This window comes from Protopterus annectens, chromosome 14.part0 (assembly GCF_019279795.1).
Source record: "Protopterus annectens isolate FY-2018-M chromosome 14.part0, PAN1.0, whole genome shotgun sequence".
NCBI lineage: Eukaryota > Metazoa > Chordata > Ceratodontiformes > Protopteridae > Protopterus > Protopterus annectens.
Window position 1 is genome coordinate 741982569 of NC_056748.1, and position 25808 is coordinate 742008376.

Below are 25808 nucleotides of genomic sequence, written 5' to 3' on the forward strand. Positions count from 1 at the left end.
GACTCAATGAAACAACAGAAGACAGGATGAGTGGAACACTGGGATGTTTAAAATACAGCGCGTGAGAGATGATGAAGGATGGATAAAGGAACGGTGGGTAAAAGTGAAGGTATGTAATATGAGCTCACAAGAAAGGAAACAAAACTGTACGAAAAAGCTTTATGAAAGCGTGATAGCAGAGGTTTAGTCTTACAAACAAGGAATTCAAAATCTGGACAACAAAGATTAAGTATGAAAGAAATGATAAATGAGGTTCAACTTCCATTTTATATGTGAGGTGTGAACGGATTGTTGGCCAAAGGATTCATACATGAATTCAATTAAAGCCTATTTTCGAATATAAACTGTGAAATGAAAGGTACTGTAGCAGGTGTGTTTACTTCAAGAAGAAAGTATTGTTCATTGGTTTTCCGAGCGTTTTTTTTTTTAATTAAAGATTTCTGACAATATTGTTAACAAATGGAAAGTTAACCAAAAAGTGATATGGGGTAATACTTGTGGCATACAAAGGATGGAGGTCAGGATTTTAAGATGGCATACAAACATGCAATGCAAGATGTCTGCTTAATTTTCTAAAACAATTTTTTTACTGTTTATAACTGAAGTTACAAAGCTTCTGATGTTGTCCAACAAATAATGTATTTTTGAAGTTAGAGAAAAAGGTACCTCTTGTAAAATGGAAAAACACTTTGAAAGTATTGGCTGTGTTAGCTCAAGAATGCGTGCAGTTGTTTCTCCTCCATAATAATTTCCATTTCACATACTGATGCTTGATGTTCTGACTACGAATTGATTTTTTTAAAATGTTAATATTTCCTAAATCTTCCTACCCAGACTCTTTACACTGCAATGTAATACTACTCAACCACAACCAGTCACCCTTGTTCATTTCTATGATACATCATCTGTCGGTTTCCTCCTTCTGATCACTGCTACTAAACATATCCAGGATTCTTAATCTCCTCCATGACTAAGCCTCTAGTCAGCAAAGCCTTCTTCTCTGTACCCACAATGACTTACATCCTTCATGGCCTGCCTTCTGCCACTAGTCCTCCTACATGCAATCTTCTCCACCACCAAATGAACCGCTTCTCTCTCTTCTCTCTCTATATTGGTTAGCTCACTTTGCTGTTCTCTCTCTCTTATTCTCTTCCACATACCTCCTATAATCCTCCAGTGAGAACATAGAGTCAACTTAACCATTTGCTTTGTGTACATTAAGTTGATAGGATCTATGCTCCTTAACCGTCGGAAAGAATACCAGGGAAATATTCAAAAGATAGACAAAAGCTTGGCGACTACCACAGGCAAACTCATCCGCTTCCAGTAAGAGATGCTCAGTGTTTCAGATGGAGGGCTTACAAACGTCTAATTAAAGAAATAAACTATCCTTGCCCAATAAGCTGCTGTATCACGCAGTCTAATGCTTTGATGACATCACGAGAATGTCCTTCACTCAGCAGGTTGGTTAGAAGCAACAGTATTTTTTTGGTTTCCTGCTGGAGTTGCCTAATGGCTCCACTACTTTCACCCAATTGGCCAATTCAGTCACCATCAGGGTAAGCAGAAGTCCTACAACTCTTTTATTCCAGCCTGGGGTGTCTTAATAGCCCATTTATTCCCTTCGCACAGATGAGGGTCAGAAGGAATGAAGTGTTCCAGCTTACCAGTCTGGTGGGGGCATTATCCTCCCTGTAAAATATTCCCCTAGCAGTGGCTCTCTAAACACTATTTCCATGTTTCTGGCTGCAGGCAACACGGCCCCCAGACTTCCTCATGGCTGATACTTATGCATGCAACCAGTACATGCTCAAAGGTTCATGCTCAATGAGTGCCAAACCTAATGCTCCCACTAAGTGTCCCCAAAGTGGTAAGCAAGATGCTCCTCCCTTCCTCCAGGATTGGTAGATCGACAATGGATGCTCTCTCCTAACCTGCCCTGAGAACTCTTACAGTTCCACAAGCTGCTAGTCAAACTTGGATTGGCTGCATCACAGTCGCTTTACCTCTCTATACCATGAAGCTGGCAAGAGCATCTACTGTACTACATAATAACAACAAGCTGATTATACAGAAATAATTCAGCTTTAGCTGTACAGGGCAATTACAGCTAGATGCAAAGGTGATTTAATTTTCACTTGCTTATAAGATCATGCATCATCTTGGGGTGGACCTCAAAAGGCTACACTACAGCTCAACACTGCAGATTTCATTTTATGAATCACACGGATATCTAATAGAGGTCACTGAGCCAAAAGCTGGTTACACCCAAAATCTTCTACATTTCCATTGCAAACTGAGATTTTTAATATGTTTAGCCATAGCTATTCCTTGCAGCTAAATATTCATCTTTCTGAATCAGGCACAAGCCGAGAATAGTCCTAAGAGGCAGGCTTTAACAGAGCGGTATTACTGTGTAGTGAGGGAGAGAAAAGGTACCCTTTGAATGATCAGAAAGTTCCAGACAAACAAGAAGAGCTCACCTGTACTAGTCTGTTATTCATGCCAGCTGAAACACCGTTAGACAGATTGGTTAAAAGAACTTAACCACACAGCAGATGGAATATGAGGTCTTATTATCTATTTTTGTTTGTGCTGCAGGGCTGAGCGAAGTTTTGTTATAAAGAGTAAGGCTGTAAGTTGAGCCTTCTTACAGCCTTTTGAACACTGAAGTCAGACTTTGAATCTTGGTTAACAATGAAAGTACTTGAAGTCAACTACTTCACCACTGGGAATGCACTATGCACTTGGTAAATGAAGAACACTACCTCTATAGTGTTACAAATTCCTGGGACTGAAAAACGCGCATTTTGTTTTACGTGTATACCATAACAGCCTCACGCTAAACAGCAAATGTTGAATATTGGTAAAATTTCTGGAGGGCATCCTTTGCTTCCATAATAGAACAAGAGTAGCAGAATAATAACAAGTCATCTGCATAACATGCTTACAACAGCTTCCATGGTATCTTCATGTACTATTAACAAAACGGCAAGATAAGAGGCTATGCAACAACACTACTGCAACTCCAGCTGATGCACAGAAAAGGATCACTCAACTTGTTCCCATTTTATGGTCTTCTGTCTTGGAAACACATGATAAAAGAGAGATCACAAAAACATCTACAAAGGCTTTACAGTCTGGATACCAGAAGGCATGAGGGACCATACTGAACTCTTTACAGAAGTCAAAAACATACTTATCTCTTCTAGTTAATGTAACTTTTGATCATAAATGGAAACTGCTTTATGGAAGTTTACACAAAATTAACCCGAGAAAAGAAATAATTAAAACAAAGTTTTCATTCTTTTTAAATCATTTAGTTGTTCACAAATGATTTTCTCAAGGAAAACTCAACATATGTGTCAGGTTTCTACAAAACGCACTTAGCAACATCATATCAAATAAATAAACTTCTCATAAACACACAATGTAACAGCTGACTGCTTTCAATGGTGACTTCAATGTTAGGCAGCGAACGGACTCCTTAGTTAATTTTCTTAGACACAGAGCAATCACTGCCGTACAGACGTGACCTGTTGCATTGTACTTACACGGTTGCTATGATCACTGACTTTGATGATCGGCTCGTTCTTTCTCAGGTCCCATACCACTGCCTTGCCACTAGGGTGCGCCGATGCCAAGATATGTTGCACTTGCCGGTTCCAAGCTACAACACGGACATCTTCTAAAGGCTGCAAGACAAGAAAAAAACAAGTCATCAGGATTCTGTTTGGTAGTAGACAGTAAGCAAAACAGACAACACAACTGTAAAACTTAACTTTACAATAAGATATAAGAAACAACACTAGCTAAATCTATTTTGATTTATTTTGGAAAGTAAAAAAGCCAAAGAATTTCTCAAAACTTATGTTAATTACATTTGTAAGTAACAGATGTTCTTATATCCTCATGGTGTGCAGCAGATTTGTAGTTTTTGACTTCTTTTATGTTGTTGGGAGCATTAAATCTGCGCATGCTACACAGTTTGCGAACAATCCCAGCTGTTATTCCTGAGACTGGTGAATCTTTTTTTCATGTGTTACAGCTATATAGTCACCAACAGACAGAGTAAACTGTGTCAAAGAGGAAGGAATATGTGACAAAAGGTTACCCTGTTTTCAGTTGTGCTGTGTCACTAAGACCCAATATTTTTTTAAACATGTTTCATTGGTTGCTACATTAGAATTAATACAAATATACAAGATCTTTCCATAGTTTGTAATGAACCAAAACACATTTTAGCTTTTATTTATATTAAGCCATTTATACATACCTCAAACACTGGTTTAATTTTAAATAACTGTGTACACTATGTACATCAAGTGTCTGCAATCAGTACATAAAAACACACAGTAAAATACCAAAATTCATAAGTTGGAAGGTTTAGTAAAAGTCAATTCATTGTGATAGCGAATTAATTATTATCTGGCGAGTCCAGGTCTCTATTATACTGTGTACCTTGAACCATATATTTAAAACCAATTTCTTTAAATCTGACCTTTGTTCTCTGAAATTTGTGTCTTTACTTATAATTTGTTTCAAAAGACTAAAATATTCAGAAAACTAAAGAGGATGACTTCATTTCCTTGTAATAATCTTTCTTGCAATAGCCAGGATGGTCTATAAAAATGTTATCAGACTACTTTTACGCCATGGGGATCAAAAGCATTAAATAAAACCATATCGTTGGCAAATGAGATATTAAGCCAGATTCATTAATACTCACACTAAGTGCACAGGATCTGTATTCAAGACCATCCTCCACCACGTTTCCACTTTCTAGCCACTCAAAAAGATTATACTAAGTGTACAAGTAGTCTACACTTTGTAGTAACCTTTATTAATCCCCTTGATATTTAAGGCTACAAAAAAATAAGTTAAGAAATCTAAAATTAGGCAAAATAAGGTGCGAGTTATGCTTGTGGTGTCCATTCACTCAGAACAGATGTACACTTAGTGCAGGAGTTAATAAATCCCAGGGGTTATCTGATCATATAGCCTGGGAAAAATAAATCTTTCCACAATATTCTGTGAATAAAACACGTAAAAAGCACAATATGTTTTCAGTCAGTCTTAATTTCCTATTTACATCTACAGCGCACTATTTGTGGTCTTTATTTATTTTTGTAATCTTGTCAGGAGTGTAAAAAAGTTTATGCAAGCATTTCCAGGCAAAAATCTTCCAATACAAAGCAACAAACATTCTTTCAATAGCTAGGGCTTTATTATTCCATGCCATACTATTATTTTCATTCTGGATAATAACATTTTTTTCTTTATAAATTTTAACAGTCTTATACAAATCTGATGACATTGATGTATATATTTTATTTTTATATGTGGTCTGGCCTGAGCTTGGACTGCCAAGAGCTTGGGTATATTTTGTGATAGAGAGTTTCCTGTTTTTTGAAACACCTTTTGAGCCTCTCTTCTGATTTTTTCAGTCATTAACAACTCATCTTTCCAAAAGCCAAATTCTAAACTGAGATTTTCTACTGTTTTCAAATAAGTCCATGGTAACAATCTGGTCACTCTGCAAGTTTTTCAACCTTCCACTGTATATTTTTTTTGTTTTATTTAAACTCATTAATTAAAATGTTTAGTTATACAGAATGGTATGAGGAAGCTAAACCAGTTTTTCAAGTCATGTCCAAATATAAGATTTTTATACACTAAGAACTGATGACATACTATAAGTCTGATGATGAATAAACACAATTAGAAATAATTACATAACATCAACCACATTTTATTATCTATAGTTGTTCTAGAGGAAGATAAAACATTCATCTTTTTCAAGTTAAAAAGTGATAAATGTAGGTTCTTCCAGTTTGCTGTGTAATACTCAGCCAACAATTTCAGCCTCCATTCAAGTTTTATACTTAGTGAATGGAGAACAGCGACAGTCACTCCCCTGCATAAGGGGATGACCTTCCACAGACACAGGCAATTACAAACCCATAAATCTGATCAGCATCATATGCAAAGCTATGGAAAAAGACATCACTGAACTAACCAAGAAGGACATAAGGAAACTCCAAACACTGGACCTGTCTCAGTTTAGATTCCTCGAGGGCAGACCATGCTTACTCAACTTTGTGGACTTTTTTGAAAAGGTCACCAAAGCAATGAATGAAGATAAAATGGTACAAACTGCATACCTCAACCTGGCTACAGCTTTTGACACAATCCTGCACTCAGGCATAGTAGAAAAGTTAAAAAATCTGGGAAGAAACCCTTATGTTACCTATTGGATTGCCAGCTGGCTCACAGACCGGATGCAGGAGATCAAAATAAGAGAAGTTACCTCCATGAGGAGACCAGTCACCAGTGGAGTCTCCCTGGGTTCTGTGCTGAGACCTCTAATGTCTGGCATTTGCTTATATGATGTAAAAGCAAATAATGAAAAACTCTGGCTAGCCAAGTTTGCAGATGACTGAAACCAGAAGTAGTCACCGAATCCCCAAATAACTGTCATCCTGAACGAAGGTTTGTCCCAGATAAATAATTCATGCCAAAAAATGCATTATTGTATCCTTTAGGAAGTCATCTACCCCGGGGAGTTACCACACTGACAGTACGCCCCTAAGAGTTGAGCCAGTTGTTCAGGATTTGGGAATTTGTGGACAGTGACCTAAGTCTCGACCAATTTGTGTCCATTGTTGTAAGAAAGCCCTTCCATACTGCACAGCTCATAAGCTAAGGGACTGAGTCTAGATTTAGGAATGTCACTGCCCCCCCCCCCTTACTCAACCCTCATTGGGCCAATCATAGAGTATAATGCTCCCTTTGGCATGTATCTGCCCAGACACATGCAACAACAGATCACCCACAGAGATACCTTACTAAAAGGAATACAAGGTCTAAGTAATATGTCCTGCATGGACTGACACAAAGCCTTGTCACTAAACTCTATCTCACAGAATGCTAAAAGGTGATCTGTGTCTAGCATATAAGGCATCCTCAGACTAATACTGATGGATTACCAAGTCAATGGCATCAGAAATACAGTCTAGGGAGCTAAACCTCTTTTGCAACATCAGCAGACTGGTATGAAGGGACAGGAATATCTCAAAGAGGATACTACTGCTTTCAAACAGACTTCCCATCCACATAAAACAAAGCTCATCCCCATCCCATATTCAAGCAGGACTTGAATCTATGGATGGGAAACAGAAAATTTACCCCGGGACTGCTTCCTGTACTACTAATGGACCAAATCAGCTACTAAATGCTTTATGCCATGCACAGCTCCCCTCAAATTAACTATGGTATCACCCTAGTTATTCTTACTATTGGTAAAATATAATTGCTGACCATGAAATGGGTAAGATCAAAGTAACATCAAATGGGGTTGCTTAATTTGGGTACGAAACGAGAAACTGGCTAGGCTTATAATGGTCTGCAAGGATAGCTAACTTAGTACTTACTATGAACTACTAATGCCCAAGCCTATAAGAAATATATTTATGACATTAGTGCACAAGCAAATGCTAGGGGGACACCTAGGAATTCGGCAAGGCAAACATATCCTAGCAAAGATTTACTGTCCTAGACCAATGAAAGAAATTGAGAACTTCTGTTCTGGATATCAAGAAGAAAAGTTCATCATCTAGGTAATGAAAAGCCTTTGATTTCAATAACCATCAATGAGGTGCCATTTAAGCACTTTGCAATGGACCTTGTTGGGTAACTAGCAAAATCTGGCAATGGATTTAAATACATTTTGGTTACTTTGGACTATGCAACTAAATACCCTCAAGCCATCTCACTCTGTAAAGCTAATGTTGAATCTACAGCCAGGGAGATAATCTTATTATTTTCAGGGTAAGGATATCAAAGGAAATATTCACTAATATGGGGACTTCCTTTATGTCCAGAATAATGCACTAACTGTGCCAATGCTTTACAGTCAAGCAATTAAAAACCATCCCAAGACAGACAGAGTGATAGGGCGTCTCAACCATACTAAGAAATGCTACTGAAGACGATGGGAAAAACTGGGACCAGTTTCTACCACACTTCCTAAATGCGATTAGAGGAGTGCAACAAGCATTGACTGGGTGTAAGATTTGAAAATGCAGTACTGTACCTTAATTAGCTGGAAACACTGTATACAATGAGACTGAGAAACTAAAGTCTTAATTACCCAAGCTCGTGCTTCAATAGGCGACAGTCTCTCATTTATGAACCAAGTCTTATGCATGAATTTTCCAAACACTGTAGTTCATTTAATAAGGTTTTATTAGAAGTTCACAATATCAGAATACTGTCTCCATTAACAGTTCTGCTAAACAATTCAAGTTGCTGTACATCATTCTGATTGTCCTGAACAATGCAAACTGACAGTCTCTAGCGTACCTGTTTTCTGTACTCATGCTAAGTGTTAGGACATCTTCTCTGAAGTAACAGCTCAAACGAACTTACTAACCTTAACTGCCCTCCTATCCTGAACACAGCATATTATATTCTCTTACCTTGGTCTCAGGCTTTGTCTGTGCTTCATTAAAGAACATTCTGTAGCTGTTATTTTCCTTGAGAAAAGAACATTCTGTCTGCCACTTTATGCTCATCTTCCCTTTTTAATAAACTGTCTTTTTATGCTTGGCCAGCAAGGTTAATATTCAGTAGAAGATTCTTTGTTTCTGCTTTTCTAAAATGTATGCATAAATGAAACATCATTTCTAGGCCTGTTTTATTCTTTATGCCTGTCTAATGCCTAATAGCTACTGTACAATGAAAAACCCTGATGTAACACTGAGTTCAACCCATTTTAAGTTAAGATGCAGCAGGCACTTTTTATCTTTTGGCTTTCTAATACTATGATGGAAATGGACTCCATTCCTAAGTCAAAGTACGATTAAAATTCATGAAAATAATATTGTTTCAATCTTTGATGTCAGCCAAAAGTGCTCTTCGCAGCACCCGCAATGTCCCCAGTAATGACTCCTTCTGCAATTCGTACAGGGTTACATGGATTGGTAACATATCTAAATTCAACTGTAGATTCTTTTTTATAAGACCCATTGCTCCTACTACTTTTGGAACTGTCTGGGTATCTTTTTTCCACATTGCTCTCATTTCTGCCTGCAGATCCTGATATTTTATGACTTTGTCTCTCTCTCTCTATACACAAGACACTGCAGTCACTGGGTGTGGTGATTTCAATGATCAATGCTACTTTTGTCTTCTTTTCTTGGACCACTATATCCGGTTTTCTAGCATCCATCTTTTGAACTGTTGGTAATGGGTGATCCCATGTGATATAAACCAACTTTGTGGATTATTAGATACTGACAGAAAAACTTGGAAAGAGGAGAAAACTCCCCTTAAAAGAGATATACAAACACTACACCAGCCTGCAAACAGGCTGAAAATAGTGATGCTCATAGCAGGGAACACATGGTAACAGCTCTAGCTACAGAAGGGGTGTACACATAAATGTATGGACCAGAGAATTTAAAACCTGAGACTAGGTGATTGAGTTAGTCCCCCTGAACAGAACACAACTTACTGGACAAATTTCTGAATCCATTTGAAACAGAAAAATACATAAACTACAAAATTACACAGATAAGAGATGGACTAAACAGATATACCATATCCGAGTTATGAAACTGGGAAAATTAGTACAAACTTTAGTAGCCAGTTTAGCAGCAGCAACTTGTGAATCTGGTTGTAATAAATATGACCTTTAGGTCTGCAATTCAGAGGATATGCTGTCAAAAGTGGCAGAAACAAAAAATAAAATAATTTCTGTTATAAAATAAGGAAATGTTTTCAGAACATCTCTAAAACTAGTTCAAGGGAGAAGCTTAACTTAAAACCCAAGTGACAGTCACAAGAATAAGGAAAATGTTTCCGTGAAAAGTAACTGAGGAGCCAAAAAGTGAGTAAAACAGCTCTATAGCTCCAGAACCAAAAACTTGATGAAACAATTAGATTCTGCAATGATTTTAGGAAGATGAACAGAGTTTCAGTATTTAACAGATATCATGCGCCTAGGACTGAGGAGTTAATATTTTGGGGGAAGACAATATTTCTTAGATGAAAGGTTACTGGAAAATCCCATTAACAGCTAAGAATAATGAAAATATAGCCTTTTAACACTAGAGGGCTCATTCCAGTATGATGATCTTCCTTTTGGGCTACGTGGTGCTTCAACAATCTTCCGAAGACTAATGGACACACTCTTGAAACCCCACACCAAACTAAACTCCAGCTTACCTGGACAATGTTATTGAATACTGTGAGGAATGGGTCTCACACATTTGGCTAATGTACAAGCTGAACTATACTCCCAAAGGCAAGTAGAATTATAAATGCCTCCAAAAGCAAGACAGGCATGACAGAGGTAAGATACTTCAGGTATGTCACGGGGAGAAGAATGGTTAAATTAAAAAAGAAGGTAGAAGCAGTAAGAAAATAGCCCAGAAACTAAAAAACAAGTGAGGGGCCTAACAGTATTATCTGTGATTTGTGCCCCAGTCTGCAAAGATGGCATACCACCTCACGGAACTGCCCAAAGAGAAGATGCTCCCCAATATGAGGTGAACAGCAGAAGCAAACACATCTTTTAGAAGCATGCTTACAGCCTGTGTTAGCATCTCCTGACTTTATAAACAAAAATGTGTAACTAGTGGTGTAAATCATGCTTATAAATAAAGAATCCATGCAAATGGAGTGACTTCTTTTTAATGTAGCAAGTTGTTTACTAAGTTGCATCTTGGTTGTAATATAAAAATAGGTTGCGAAAAGCTCAGTGAGAATATTTGTCCTTTGCAGAATGGGAAAGTCCAAAGCAATGGCTCTGTGAGTGAGAATCAATGTTGTGAAAGAAAGCCTTAAAGAGGAGGCTAGAACTTGTTCCTGATAAAGGAATCCAACCAAACATCTACCAAAACAGTTTTTCAGCAGTAAGAGGTACTTTGCCCTGCATTTAGTTACACCGTGCGTTTACTTGGAATAGTTATTTTCATATGTATAGACACAGCATTATTTTTGAGAGAGACTGGTGAGCTCAGACACACAAACACACACACACAGACATAAAGCTGGCAGTACAGGCTTTACAATGCATAACTATCAACAACTGCCTTTTTCAGCTAAATACGCCATTAAGAAAACGTGCATCCACTGCACAAAATTACATTCTAGACTAAACATTTCAATACTTGACTTCAAGGAGAATGGTAATAATAACAAACAAACAAATGGACCAGTTAAAATATGACTTCTGAAAACCATCACAGCCAATATGCTTCTGTTTGGCAATGCATTTTATGCTAAAGTTATTTTGATACTGCACTTCATGCATGCATGCATACAACTAGTCCTTATTTACCAATACTAACAAACACTGTATTCCACTGCAGCTGCAGTCCACCTTTGCTGGCTCCATAACATAGAAAAATAAAGCCCTAAACATCCTCCAGGCACCCTAGATTTGACCGGCAGACCCAGGTGTTGGAGAATATTGCTGGGAAGGATAGTAAAGAGCAACCAAGGCCCCAAACCCCAGAGGGAGGGCTGTTGTATGGTCTTACTGCCTGTGTGACATTTGCTGAAGGGCAGCTACAACAGCAGCCTCTTACGACAGGATGTGAAGCAGTGTAGCTGGGCTGGGGTGCCTGTATCTTGCACTATTATTGCACACCTTACTTCAGTGCTTTGCATGTTGCCCAGTTATAAAAAAGGGAGCTCTCCATGCAACCCATCAGTATGACAGTGCTACAGTGGGTCTCTCTTGCTGCAATCCCAAACAAGGAATTGGCAAAATGAAAAGACTGATCAGTTACCATTGCAATTGGGTGGGAACAGAACAAAGGCTTAAGGAGCAGGAACATCTGCAGCCCACTTCCAACTCAAGTTACCATCTGTCACCAATGCTTTCTTTTATTTTTTTTCTCTATTTTTCTCCACTTGCCTGCCAAATATCAGGCTTCCCAAAGACAGTGAGAGATGGTCAAAGGAGACCACCAACAAGGACATAAGCAAGTTTACAGATATAAATGGGTGTACTTACAATAATGATGGAAACACCCAAATGTTAGCATCAATACTGTCGACCACAAAAGGTCAACAATCCACTGCACATGCATGATGAAAATCCTCACTACATGCAAATGAAAAGTTTAAAAAAGTACGACAAAAATATATATTTTTCTCAGGGGTTGCACCTTCCGCATCCTTTGCTAATTATATTTACTATACTACCTCAATTACAGCACAAGCTACAGTGAGAGCATGCATGCTCTGTTCCTTCTGTTCATCTGCTATGAAACTCGGTCTTCACCAGATGTCAGAATCACAACAGAGTGAACTGCCCCTTCTCGATGGAAGGATGAGACAGAAATGGGCATTCATTACCATCCTCAGTGGCCAATTCCTTCTTCATCCAGGTCACTAATCTATACCAGGCTGTATGGAGAGCAGTTAGGACTTCTTCCCTCTTCTCTTAGCAGCCAGCTTAAACATACTTTTCTGAGGAGAGAATGATGGCCAAGGTAATAATTCCAACCCACTCCCCAACCAATACAACATCCATCTTCTGGCTTATCCCTGCATCCTGTCCACTCTCCAGTGGATACTCCTGCAGCTCCTTACCTGCAACCACAGATTACTTCACTAGGCAGCCCCCACTCCATTGATTACGTGAGAAATCATCATTGGTCTGCAAAAGTCATATGAGCAGAGGAGAGTGAACTCTACGGGGGAATAGTGGATGAGGCAATAGGAAACATCATATCACAGTGGTCAATTAATCAGATACCCTACTATGACAGACAATGTGGAAAGTCATTAGGATGTTATGCCACACTCTCAAACTACAGTTGGTCTGAGGTTTCTTTTCTCAAGCACAGATAAAATATGCAGCAAACTCCTTAGCAACCCTCTTCCCCTCCCCCCTTCATAGGAAAGCTAGTGATTGGCTGCTTTATCCAATCTCTTCTGACCAACCATTGCAGTGGGGTCTGATTCCATTCCTGAACTTGGGTCACAGTGACACAGACTGCCTTTGCGGCATCCGACCAATGATATTTTAACATTGTTAGCTGAGGCACAGAGTTAACAAAACCTGAGGGTAAAGGCTAGAAAACTGCTTCTACATAAGACACAGAAAGTAAATATAAGGACCATTACCTTACACTCAAAAGGCACTGCGTGATGGACATCAGTTGCAAATAAAAGCCACACTAAAGAAAAATACTAATACTACAGCAGTGCACACACTCCAACATGCAATGACAAAAGCATGGTACTATACTTGGGCACAAAGAAACAAAGGTCTGCAGATATCAAACACAAGCCAAGCAATGCTTTATGCACCAGACATTTCATTTGACTTACCTCGCGGTGCTGTAAAATGGTATGGCAAGAATGAAAAAGAGCAAAAGTACATTATCATTATTATATTTTTCCACAAAAAACTTAGTTCATAAAGACCAGCATGAGAATCCTAAATATGTATACATCACAACTATGCAAATAATCCCCACAAAGGTTAATCTTCCAGAGGCAAGAAGGCACTCTCCCACTGGCCAATCCAACATCTCCAAGCTCAAAAAGTGGTGACCATCTACCCCTCCCCATACCCCTCCTCACCTGCAAAGTGTATAAAATCAGTAAAGTAAAATCATTATAAAAATAACTGTTTGGAATCTACTTATAAGTCAACCTGCAGATGCCAGCAGTTCAGAAGACATTCCCAACTCAACTTTTATTACAATGCTGTAACATAGCAATTTACAAACAGAAGAAATTCACACACACACATTTTAAGTAACAGTGAGTAAAAATAATTATAAAATGAGGAAGAAAGACAAGAAAAACAGTACCACTTCTGTGGGCCCTTTCAAAGATCAGATAATAGCATGAGCTGAGCACTCAGATATGTATAACATCATACTTTGAACTGGCAATGGATTTACTCGTGAGAAATTCCCAAGAAATAAATCCCAAGAAATAAGATACAACTCTCTAAGAAAGAGAACAACAAATGGAGCATAAAAGAATGTCCTGCAAGACATGCTCCTGGACTAAACATTCAAGCTATAATGTTTGGTGAATATGTGAAGTGAAGACCAAGAGACTATGCACTTGTGTCCTCCATGGACATGACATATTCTATGCTTTTTAGGCAAATGAGAAAACAGTAATCTTATAAAATAAATGTCAATATCCCCTTAACCATTAAAGTGGTAGGGAAGAGTAAAAAAACAACACAGCTTTGCTGCATATAATGATGTATGTAAAAGTATTAATAAATAAGCCATTTTATGTTTCTAACTTTCATGATAGCTTCTTATTAAAAAAAAGGGGGGGGGTCAATTTCAGTTTTTCATAAAATATACATACTACAAACAAGGTAAATTTACCAACTTTAACTCCCTGGCTTATTAATATCAGTAGGGTCAAATGAGAGCAATAAAATAGTCATGGGGCACTTTTTCATTTAAGTGAAAAATGAGGATTGCTATCTTTCTGCCCATAATTAAAATAATAATGTACAAGCAGCATTTTTTGTGAGAGTCATCTCCCATGCTGGAAAGAAACATAAGTAGTCAGTGGTTACAGCTCGGTACTTTGTATTTTTCTCCCTTATTTACTAATTCACTCCAACCCAAAGGCCATCAGTTTGTCAGCAAAAACAAAATTGAACAGAAGTCACCACGATGCTGTAGATGAACACTATTTATTAATAAAACCTTGAGAGGGAATAAAGGACAACCCCTTTATTCAACAGTTCTTCCTCGTCTACAGTTAATGCACGCGTTGAGAAATTAAAGATGAGTTGCTTCAGTTCCTGTTCTTCCGCCTCGGTTCCATGGTCTCGCCTGAAAATTTCCTTTTCCCTCTCCCTCGACTGTGGGAGCGTGTTGTTGTCCTGGTTTTGTACTGTACCGGTAGTTGTAAAAAAGCACCTGGTACAGTCTCGGCTCCAAGCTTAGATCTCGCTCCTAGGGAAATAGCTGTTTTCAGAGCTAGCTGATTGCATGGTGGAGTTTCACTAACCGGCATCTGGTTATCGTTATTGGCACTTGCAGATGATGTCATCACCGTATTACCCTCATTTGAAGACTCAGTGCTTTCTGCTATTTCAGTAGTATTACTGCTAGTAATAGATGGTTCATTCCGTTGAACATTTATTATATTGCCATATTTAGGCCAAACAAAAATTTGTCCAGTTGCAAAGTCCTGATAGTCTCTTAGAAGCTTTTTATATTTAAGCTGTTCTAGCCTCTCGCTGTATGCAGAGACTTGTTTAAGTATCGTGCCTACTTTGCAACTATATATTTCCCCTTTATAGGAGTGTGACAGATCTTGATATAAGGCTTCCACCTTATTAACCAGTTCAGCTTCAATGGGCAAAAAATAGTCAGTCATTATGCCATCAGTTTGTCCTTACAGGTATTTGTTTTTACCAGTGTAATTCATCTCACTGACCCTATATATTTTATAGGTTAAGCTCTTGTAACTACATTGCCTTCACTGATTGTTTAATTACTGTATACTAAAGCGAGTACTGTTCTTAACCTCTACAAGAGCTAAGTTAACATTAGTTTATAAAGTAGCAGCAAAATGAGGGTGATTACCATCCAAGGATCTCAGTTGTAAAGCCAATAAAGTCCCAGGAAACAACAAAACGAAGATCACCAAGATGCAGTAGAAAATATAAAATCTTTATTATTGTCACAGATAACAAGCGCTTTCGCATACAGACCAGTATGCTTCTTCAGGTTATAATTCAATACAGAAAATCAGATTGTTATATAGCAATGATAGCTACTTAATTTCCCGCTCTTTTTCTTAATTAATTAATAATTGAATCTTACTTGTCATCAATTAAATTCTCTTAAAAAGATAGTCTCTCTATTACCTTGACTACATAGACAAGCTTTAGTTTTACAAATGCAATCTACATCTAGTATCTATTCAACCATTCTAGAGACATAGCATATTTAGAAATATATTAAGAATATATATTTAAAAATATATATATTTAAAAACATATTCACCTCATATTAGAGTAAAGGTATTATACATAGAATATGTGATAAAAGTCTGAATTAATAAGTGAAGGATAAGTAAGTGAAGGATAAATAATGGTATATTCTAATGCTAAGCTAATACTTAATATTTAATATCAGATATCAATAAAAATATAAGAATATATATATAGATGGATGGTTATGTCACATATAAAATATAAAAATATATAAGTAATGGATGAATGAATACATGTATCTTGACATATTACTATTGTTATTAATATATATATCTTGTGCAAAAAATATGTATGGATGTATAGATATATATATCTGATTATTATGCATACAAAAACCTTAGGCATAGAATCTAACAATGGATAGAAGATTAAAAAGATATTCATCAAAACAAACATATAAGCATGACATGATTATGTGTTTTATACTCCAAAATAATCTGATTATATAAGCCCAGTTAGTAAATAGATGAAAAACTTCTCATTGATATAATCAATCAGCAAATTTGTTATAACTGGAACCATCTTATTTCAGAACCAGCTCCTGTGTGAAGTTTCTTAAAAATATATATATATATATATATATATATATATATATATATATATATATATACAAAAAATATATATGCAAAAAATATATACAAAAATATAAAAGATACAAAAGATATGCAAAAATATGCAAAAATAGACAGACTACCTCGAAGCCAACACAGGTTTCAAACTGACTGTGCTATTTAGCCCAGGAGGTATATGGGCTTTAAGCTTCAAGATCCAATCAATTTATATATATTTTTAAGAAACTTCACACAGGAGCTGGTTCTGAAATAAGATGGTTCCAGTTATAACAAATTTGCTGATTGATTATATCAATGAGAAGTTTTTCATCTATTTACTAACTGGGCTTATATAATCATGATTATTTTGGAGTATAAAACACATTATCATGTGATGCTTATATGTTTGTTTTGATGAATATCTTTTTAATCTTCTATCCATTGTTAGATTCTATGCCTAAGGTTTTTGTATGCATAATAATCAGATATATATATCTATACATCCATACATATTTTTTGCACAAGATATATATATTAATAACAATAGTAATATGTCAAGATACATGTATTCATTCATCCATTACTTATACATTTTTATATTTTATATGTGACATAACCATCCATCTATATATATATTCTTATATTTTTATTGGTATCTGATATTAAATATTAAGTATTAGCTTAGCATTAGAATATACCATTATTTATCCTTCACTTATTTATCCTTCACTTATTAATTCAGATTGTTATCACATATTCTATGTATAATACCTTTACTCTAATATGAGGTGAATATGTTTTTAAATATATATATTTTTAAATATATATTCTTAATATATTTCTAAATATGCTATGTCTCTAGAATGGTTGAATAGATACTAGATGTAGATTGCATTTGTAAAACTAAAGCTTGTCTATGTAGTCAAGGTAATAGAGAGACTATCTTTTTAAGAGAATTTAATTGATGACAAGTAAGATTCAATTATTAATTAAGAAAAAGAGCGGGAAATTAAGTAGCTATCATTGCTATATAACCATCTGATTTTCTGTATTGAATTATAACCTGAAGAAGCATACTGGTCTGTATGCGAAAGCGCTTGTTATCTGTGACAATAATAAAGATTTTATATTTTCTACTACATCGTGGTGATCTTCGTTTTGGTGTTTCCTAGTTTATAAAGTAGTTTAATTAGACTGAACAGTAGCATCTTTTTCCTCGATTTCCTGCAAGTGGTTGAAAACCATATGCCTCGACTGACATGAAAATGGTGTAGCTGGCTATATGTATGTTACCATAGTGTGGTAGTTTAAGGGAATTTTTCAATGTCTTACTTGTCATGTATAAACAGATACACTTCCTAACTCGGTTAAAATTCATCTTTAAAGCATTATGGTACCATTCACATTCTCTGCAATGTGCATGCGTACACTGACTAGGTTGCTGCTCACATTGACTGTGGCCCGTTTCTCTCTCCTCCTGCCCCCTTCCACAGTCACTTCAGGTGTTGCCACTTTTATATTGCACAATGTACCTCCTCCAAATGACATACACAGAACACAATAAACCCAACAACTACAGAATGTAATTTAAATTACATATTACTGTACACCCTGCCACAATACCATGAACAATATAAAGAATACTGGTAAACTAGACCTGCAGATATATGTCACGACTCTCAACTTTCATACATCAAAAAACAGTAAATGATAAAGAACTCCCTACAAGCCTGCAATAGTAAAAAAATGTTATCATCACACTGAAACTTTAAAGATTCAACATTAAACATTTTACAGTTCTAAAACACTAAATTGTTATTTAAAAATGATTTTCAGCTAAATACACATTGCAATTATGTTACTATGAAAAACACCACCTAAACAAATATTAAAATAAACAACAATTTTCTCTGTTAACTGCAACCACATACACTTAATTCCCCACCTCACACCAAAAAAAAAAAAAAAAAAAAAAGTCATCATAACAATCTAAAAAACAAAGGAAGAAACAAGTGCAGCTCTGGTACTGGAAGAAAAGAGTAGCTAATAACCACAAAACAAACAGCAAATCAGCCACCAAACTCAAAACTTGTCAAAGAATACGTTTAACACTAAAAAGAGGTTAAAAACATCCACAGTTTAGCGCTTTCATCCACTAGGGTCAAGGTGGATGACACTCCTCAGTTTAAAATTGTTCACCAGAAAGCTTAATTTTCAAGTACTGTTTGGGGAAGAAGTTGGTGATAATAGCCCTGACAAGATTAAGAGGAAAACTACAGCAAATCCCCCTTTATACCCAGTTATCAATGTTTTTGATAATAAGCAATGTGAAAAAAAACACACACTGCTGCAAAACAATACAAATGTTTTAACCTTTCGGTTAAAGAAACACAGCTTCTCCAACAATTACAATATTAGATGCATGAAACGGGACAAATGTGGGGGCCTGGTTATTATGGACAGTGCTGACTACTCTGGGTGTATGTTACATCTTCTGCATGAGTGTGTCTACAGTGCTGTTTCCACAAATGAAATCAATATAGCCTACAGGGTCATTAAAGTGACACTTAAGAGTTGTTATTCAATAAAATTCCACAAGGCTTATAGGACTTCCTTAGAGTGGATTTTCCTGTTATTCCAAAGATTTTTGGTATTCCCAAAATCCACTCCAATATGTCTGCCCCCCCCCCCCCATGTCCAACTGTAGTTGTTAGGGGATCAGTTATAGAGCCTCTGCTCAAGTTTATAGACCAAAAATTTAAAAACTTGTTTGTTTCTTTCCCACACATTATAAGAGCCTCATGGGATCTTCTGGATAAACTGAAGGGAATTCCAGCAAAAGATGAATTCCTTTTGGTTACTTGTGATGTACAAAGTTTATTTACAGTAATATCCCACGATCTGGGGTTGGAGTGGTTCAGAGAGACTGTAAAACGATTTGGCTTACTTTCTGAAACAGATTATGAATTGGTTAATGAGTTCATGGACTTGGTGTTAACTTTCTGACCTTTGAGGGTGAATTTTATAAGCAGACTCTTGGAGTGGCTATGCGTTGCATGTGCCCCCAAGTTTGCAAATGCTGTCTTATTAAAGTGGGAATTAGAATCACTTTTTAAATTCCCCCTTTCTTCCAAATGTGCTGGCTACTTTAGATACCTCCATGATCTACTTAGCATTTGGGAAGGAAATGTCAATGAACTTGAATTCATACTACAGTTACAAGCCTGCACTTCCTTTTTAAAGTTCACATATTTCTTTTGAACGTGACCAGATTAATTATCTTGACACTAATATCAGAAAAGGAGTTAAATAATTCACTAACAGACTTTATTGGAAGTCCACTTTTAGTAACACATTTCTTTTATCCACCAGTCGTCACCACCCTTTCATCAGAAGAGGGGGGTAGTAAAAAGTCAGTTTATGGGAACCCCTCGGATGATGTAGTGTGTCTTGAACAATTCAACATTCCAAGATCCATGTTTTTTGACCGTGGCTACCCCCCACCACTTCTGGATTCAATCAGAGATGAGATATGGGCAGAGAGAAACACTAAATATGCTCCCATCATCAAGAAACAGCTGAATCAGCTCGACAAGAAAGCCATCAAACAGGTTTTAATAGCCAAACCAATATGGTCCTGCATTACATTTTGGATGTCAAGGACAATGAAAAGATTATGCGGAAGAACTGGTTCATGCTACAATGCGATGAAAGCATCAGAGAGTTTTTTTCTACCCCACCATCTTTTACCTATAAAAATAAATCTAACATAAAATCCCTTCTTGAGAAACCTATTGATCATCATAAGGGATTTTTATCTACCAGGAAATGTGGGCAATGCCATCAGTGCCCTTATATAAACACTTGGTACAATGGCACCCTTTTAAGTAGATTTGATTCTTCGGTGCATGATGGAGCTTACAATTGCTTTTCTCAGAAAGTTATTTACCTGGCTACACTTGCATCTTGTCCTGCTTCCCATGTGGGAAGAAACTAAGAACGCTTTGAACAAGTGTATCTATCAACATGTTTACAATATTCAATGTAAGGACAGTAAAAGTGCACTGGCCAGGCATTCCACTGTTTGTGACAAATTCACCAAGTTTAAATGTCTAGTTCTTGAACAAATACAAAATTCCCCTTATGTAGGGGACTGGAGAACAAACTGCTTCACCGGGAAATGACACGGCAGCTTAAGCTGGATGCTACCAACTTTCCTGGGTTAAATGACAGTACTTCTATCAGCAGTGAACTAAAAAGGAAAGCCAGCAGAATATGATTTTGTGTTTCATCAACCAATTTTTGTTTAGTTATTTTTTTGCCTAGTTTGTATTTATGTGTTTTGGTTCAGGTTTTAAAAGTTTTGACTTATTTTTAGTTTTGTTACTTTATTTTTTCTGTTTCACACTGATTTCAGCTACAACATGTTGTGGCTGGTTTACATGGGAGGGGTGTCTTCTGCATTTAAGTTTTAAAATAGCTTCCACAAGCAGTACATTCATAGCTCGGATGATGTCTTAGTGTTACAGATGAAAGTGTTAAACTGTGGAAGTTTTTAACCTAATTTTGGTATTAAACATATTCTTCAACAAGTTTTAAGTTTAGTGGCCAATTTGCTGGTTGTTTTGCTGTCCTACGTCATATAAATTCTACTGATACATCTAAATATTTACCCTATTCACCTCTCAACCTCAAAAAAGAACGCATATTACTAGAAAAACAAAGACAATATCTTCTACAAAATATATACCCATTTTAGGATCATAAGAGATTACTAGGATATTGACCCAGAGGTCATTTTAAGCCTAGCTGTTTCAATCCAATGCAATACCGTAGAGGTACTAGTCAATACCCAAGATTACATTTAGTGATGACTGCACATGTCTAGGAAGGTTGTGGGTGCTTATCCCTGGTAAGAATTTACTGTGCCTCATCCCCTCATCCAGGTTCCTCTTGAACAGTGTCATAGAGGGTGCTCTGTTTCACATGAAATGGTAGCCTGTCCCAAAGATGTGGCAGTCGCTGTGAGATAAATCTGTCCATCCAGCATGCTCTTTTCAAATCACAGGCCATATTTAAGTCCCTGGAATGGGTCTCCCTAGACACATTTGATTTACAGATATGCAGCAAGTTCATTAGGTTTGGGTCTTGGGTTGCTCTGTAGGGCAGGCATAAATCTCCCCTAGGAAGTCTATATGATACAGAGGTATTTTATTCAGTCCATGTAAGGCACATGTTGGAGGCCCTTGATCTTCTTTGTTAGAAACCTCTGAGGTCTTTCTAATTGCTGTAGATGCTTAGTACAGTACATACCAAATGGGATGTTATACTCCATTATGGGCCGGATAAGTGCAGAGTATAGGGGAGTTGTAACTTCTTTTGCTCTCGAGACAATGCCTTTACTAATCAAGTGAGCTACGTGGAAAGCTTTCCTTACAACAGTAGACACATAATGGTCGAAGTTAAGGTCGCTGTCAACCTGTAATGCCAGGTCCCTTGTCACTTCATGGGTACTTAGGGTATTGTTATTGATTTGATAGTGTGAAGAAACACTGTGCCGAACAGAATGATGATGCATTTCTCCGCATTCAGTTTGAGACCATGACTTGTATACCAGTTGGTCTGTGTGAAACCATCCTGGAGTATACTGACATTATTTAGGGATTCTATGACTGCACATCCTTTGCAGTCATCTACAAACTTGGTCAGCCACAACCCTTCAGTTTTGACCTGAACTTAAACTTACTCTATAGTGGGGACACAGAATCCAGTCTTAGTACAATCTTCTATAGCTCAAGTTAGAAATCCAAACAACCAATCCAAAATAGCCAAAGAAATTCAACATCTCAATGTCAGGGGTATTTAAAGTAACATACTAGTGCTATATATCTGGACAGTATTTCACAAACTGATATATTAATAATCACATAAACCAGACTAAAAACAAACAATAATGAACTCCTACCCTCGGGATACAATATTAGATGAACAGAATGCATAACTAAAAGAGGTAAAATTGCAATTTTTACTACAAATTATAATGTCAAAATTATACCTCAGCAAGCCCAAAGGCACTCAGGAAAAAAACAAAACACCACAAATAATGTTACTCTCACTGGTACCCCAAACACTAAGCCCCTAATGCAAACAAATACTTCCAGGACTCCTGTCATAAGGGACTCCGTAAGATATACTGAAACCACTCTAATCAGGCTGAACAAGGACACTAATTGCTAGCTGCTTACCTGGAGCCAGAATCCACAAAATCATGCACACACTCAAACCATTATGCCACAGGTACCAGTATGACTCCATTCAAATCCATGTAGGTATAAATGACCTGATTTGTACCTCCCTGAACTATATGAAGAGAGATATTATGGAGCTTTCAAACTGTGTGTCTCAGGCTGGTGTGAACCTAGCATTGAGCAGCATATTAGTATCACTGAGGATGATGCCACAATATGAGCAAAAATGACTGATGTTAACAAATGGCTGTCTTTCAGATGCATTATAAGGTGACAGAATATTTGTCAGCTTGGGAGGACATGGTTAACAGATCATGTTACTTTGCCAAGGATGGTCTGCACCTTTTCCATCTAGGTTTTCAAATACTGGCTAAAACGTTATCCACCCCATAGTGCCTTTTTTAGGCAATGCCAAACTGGCAAACCTACTGACATAGCAAAATCAACTCAACTGAATCTCAAGGTGTTAACTGCTCAATGGCAACAACCTAAATAAAACTACACTCCCTCCAAGCCCTCATCACACTTGAGAATATAGACATCTGTGTAGTTACTAAGACATGGTTTAAAGCTGCACAGGATACCCTGGATGTGCAAAGTTTCAGTGCCTTCCACACTTTTAGACCAGTAGATGAACAGACAATGGCTAAAGGTGAAGAAACATCAAAAACAAGCATAACCTAGTCGATCAAGCAGGATGACGTGCTGGAGTTCCTCCTCGTGCAGATCACCAGAGACAAAATCTTCTACATATCCTGGTCAACTACAGGTTACCCTCAATGTCCCAAGAAGCTCACAATGCATACCTGGATCTACTGGAGACACTTACCATCCAACCTAGTACCTTATTCATGGTAGACAAATTTACCCCTCGATAGACTGAGAATCCTACACAGCCTCAAATCTACAGGTGCAGAGATTCCTGTACTTCATAAATACAAACACCCTCGACCAAATAGTGAACATGCCACTAGAGACTCCAACATATTGCACCTTGGGCTCACAAATATGGGATAAAGCTGCATTCCCCCCCCCCCCCAATGTCACAACCTCCCTGGTAAGTTCTGACCATTAGGCTGTCTCCTTACAAATCAAAACCAACTTCATAATCCCACTAAAACCATTAAATATTCCCAGGCAAATTACCTTTCATTCAACACAGCAGCCTAAAATGAATTGCTCTCAGAAACTCTGCATAACAATGTCTATGGCTACATACAGGCTGCTGTATCTACCAGAAGTAAGCCCAGGACTAGCCCCAGAAACAAACCACTCTGATGGCATGCCAAATTAAAAATGATATACAACCAAAAAAATAAATAAATCAGGAAGGGTAATTCCCATAAAGACAGAAACTCTCATCAAACTAAATAGGCAACTAAGTGGGATAATTAGGTCAAGCAAAGACACCTTTAAGGTTAAGGTAGCCTTCCAGGTGAAAGATAACCATAAAGACCTTGTACAGCTATGTCAGAAACCTCAAGGGCAGTACACAATGTACTGAAATGGTGGTTAAGGGTGTCATGTTCACGGAGTCTGGAGACAATGAACTTTTTAGTAGACAAATTCATTTTCAACTTCATCCCTTCTCACCCCCAACCATCCCCCCAAAAATACCCTCACACATAACCCCTCCAAACTATAACTAGATAGCATGTACCAGGTGGCCAGATATGCAAGACGCACCAACCCCCTTATGCTCCAGATATTCAGGTCCCATTTGTGATCCCTACCCCCAACCCTTCTTCAATTTATTCTATTAAAATAATAATAATAATGATGTCTTCTTTTAAACTGTAGTGAACAGTTGCTACAGTTTAAACCCTCCCTGTACAGAACACTATGGCACTCATGTTTTTTTTTTGTTTGTTTAAATTTTCTTTTTAAACTGTAGCAAACAAACAGTTATTACAGTTTATACCCTGCCTGCATAGAGCACTGCAGTGCACGTTTTCATTAAAAAAAAATTTCATCTTTTAAAACTGTAGTAAACAGTTACTGTTAGAGTGTGCCCAACAATATACTAAGGTTGAAAATAACTTTGCTACAAATATGCAACATAAATAAGGAATAAGATAAAGCTTGCTCAAATGTAGAAAGAAAGTTTAGTAATATGTGATTAGCATCCGTACTAAATGATTGTGGCTTAAAAAATACACACATCAAGAAAGTTTAAAATAAATGACTGTGGCTTAAAAAAATAAGGAACTTGCTTATGAGTGTATTATACACACATCAAGAAAACTTACTTCTTACAGACATGACAAGAGTGTAATCTGCTTTCACTGGACAACAGGACATGTTTTTCTAAGAAAGTTTAAAAATATGTTTTTCTAAGAAAGTTAATCCACAAGGCGTTTTCTTGAAGACAGTTTACTTATCAGCATTTACATAATCCACAAGGCATTTTCTTGAAGACAGTTTACTTATCAGCATTTACAGAATCCACAAGGCATTTTCTTGAAGACAGTTTACTTATCAGCATTTACAGAATCCACAAGGCATTTTCTTGAAGACAGTTTACTTATCATCATTTGGACAAGAACAGATGTGTTAGCATTTGCGTCATCAAGGCAGTATCTTTCCAAAACCAAGAGGGTGTGTGTTTAACTAAAATATGTATAAAAAGTCTGTATTAAATCTAGTTATGTTAGAGGTATGGTAGGGACACAAGTCCTGAGGTAAATGTTATATCTCTCACATCATCTGTACTATATGAGAAGTAAAGTTGGAACAGTACTTTTAAGCTGCAACGTTTGTCCAGTTTGGTTTATTATAAAAGTTATTGGTTACTGCTCTCTAAAGTTGATGCTGCAAAGTATATTCTCTCATCAGTGTATATTCTGCAAGTTTCTGTATGCAACAGACTGTGAATGCAATTATAACCAGACTTTGATTCCAGCCAACAAGACTGAGTGTCTTAAAAAGACTTCAAATCCCACAGCAAGAGCAAGCAGTAAGAAGCAGTAAGCAGAGCCAAATATTTTTTCAATGATG

At 37.0% G+C, this 25808-nt stretch overlaps 1 protein-coding gene across 1 annotated transcript in view; it reads right to left on the bottom strand.

Annotated features, from left to right (window-relative positions):
• Positions 1-25808, bottom strand: part of SEC31B (SEC31 homolog B, COPII coat complex component) — a 1631704-nt gene that overhangs the window by 1253840 nt on the left and 352056 nt on the right. The window contains exons 6-7 of the mRNA XM_044055612.1: positions 13354-13362; positions 3555-3695 (exon numbers count right to left, since the gene is read on the bottom strand). Of these exons, the coding sequence (XP_043911547.1) occupies positions 3555-3695; positions 13354-13362 (150 nt within the window). The remainder of the gene's footprint in view (positions 1-3554; positions 3696-13353; positions 13363-25808) is intronic.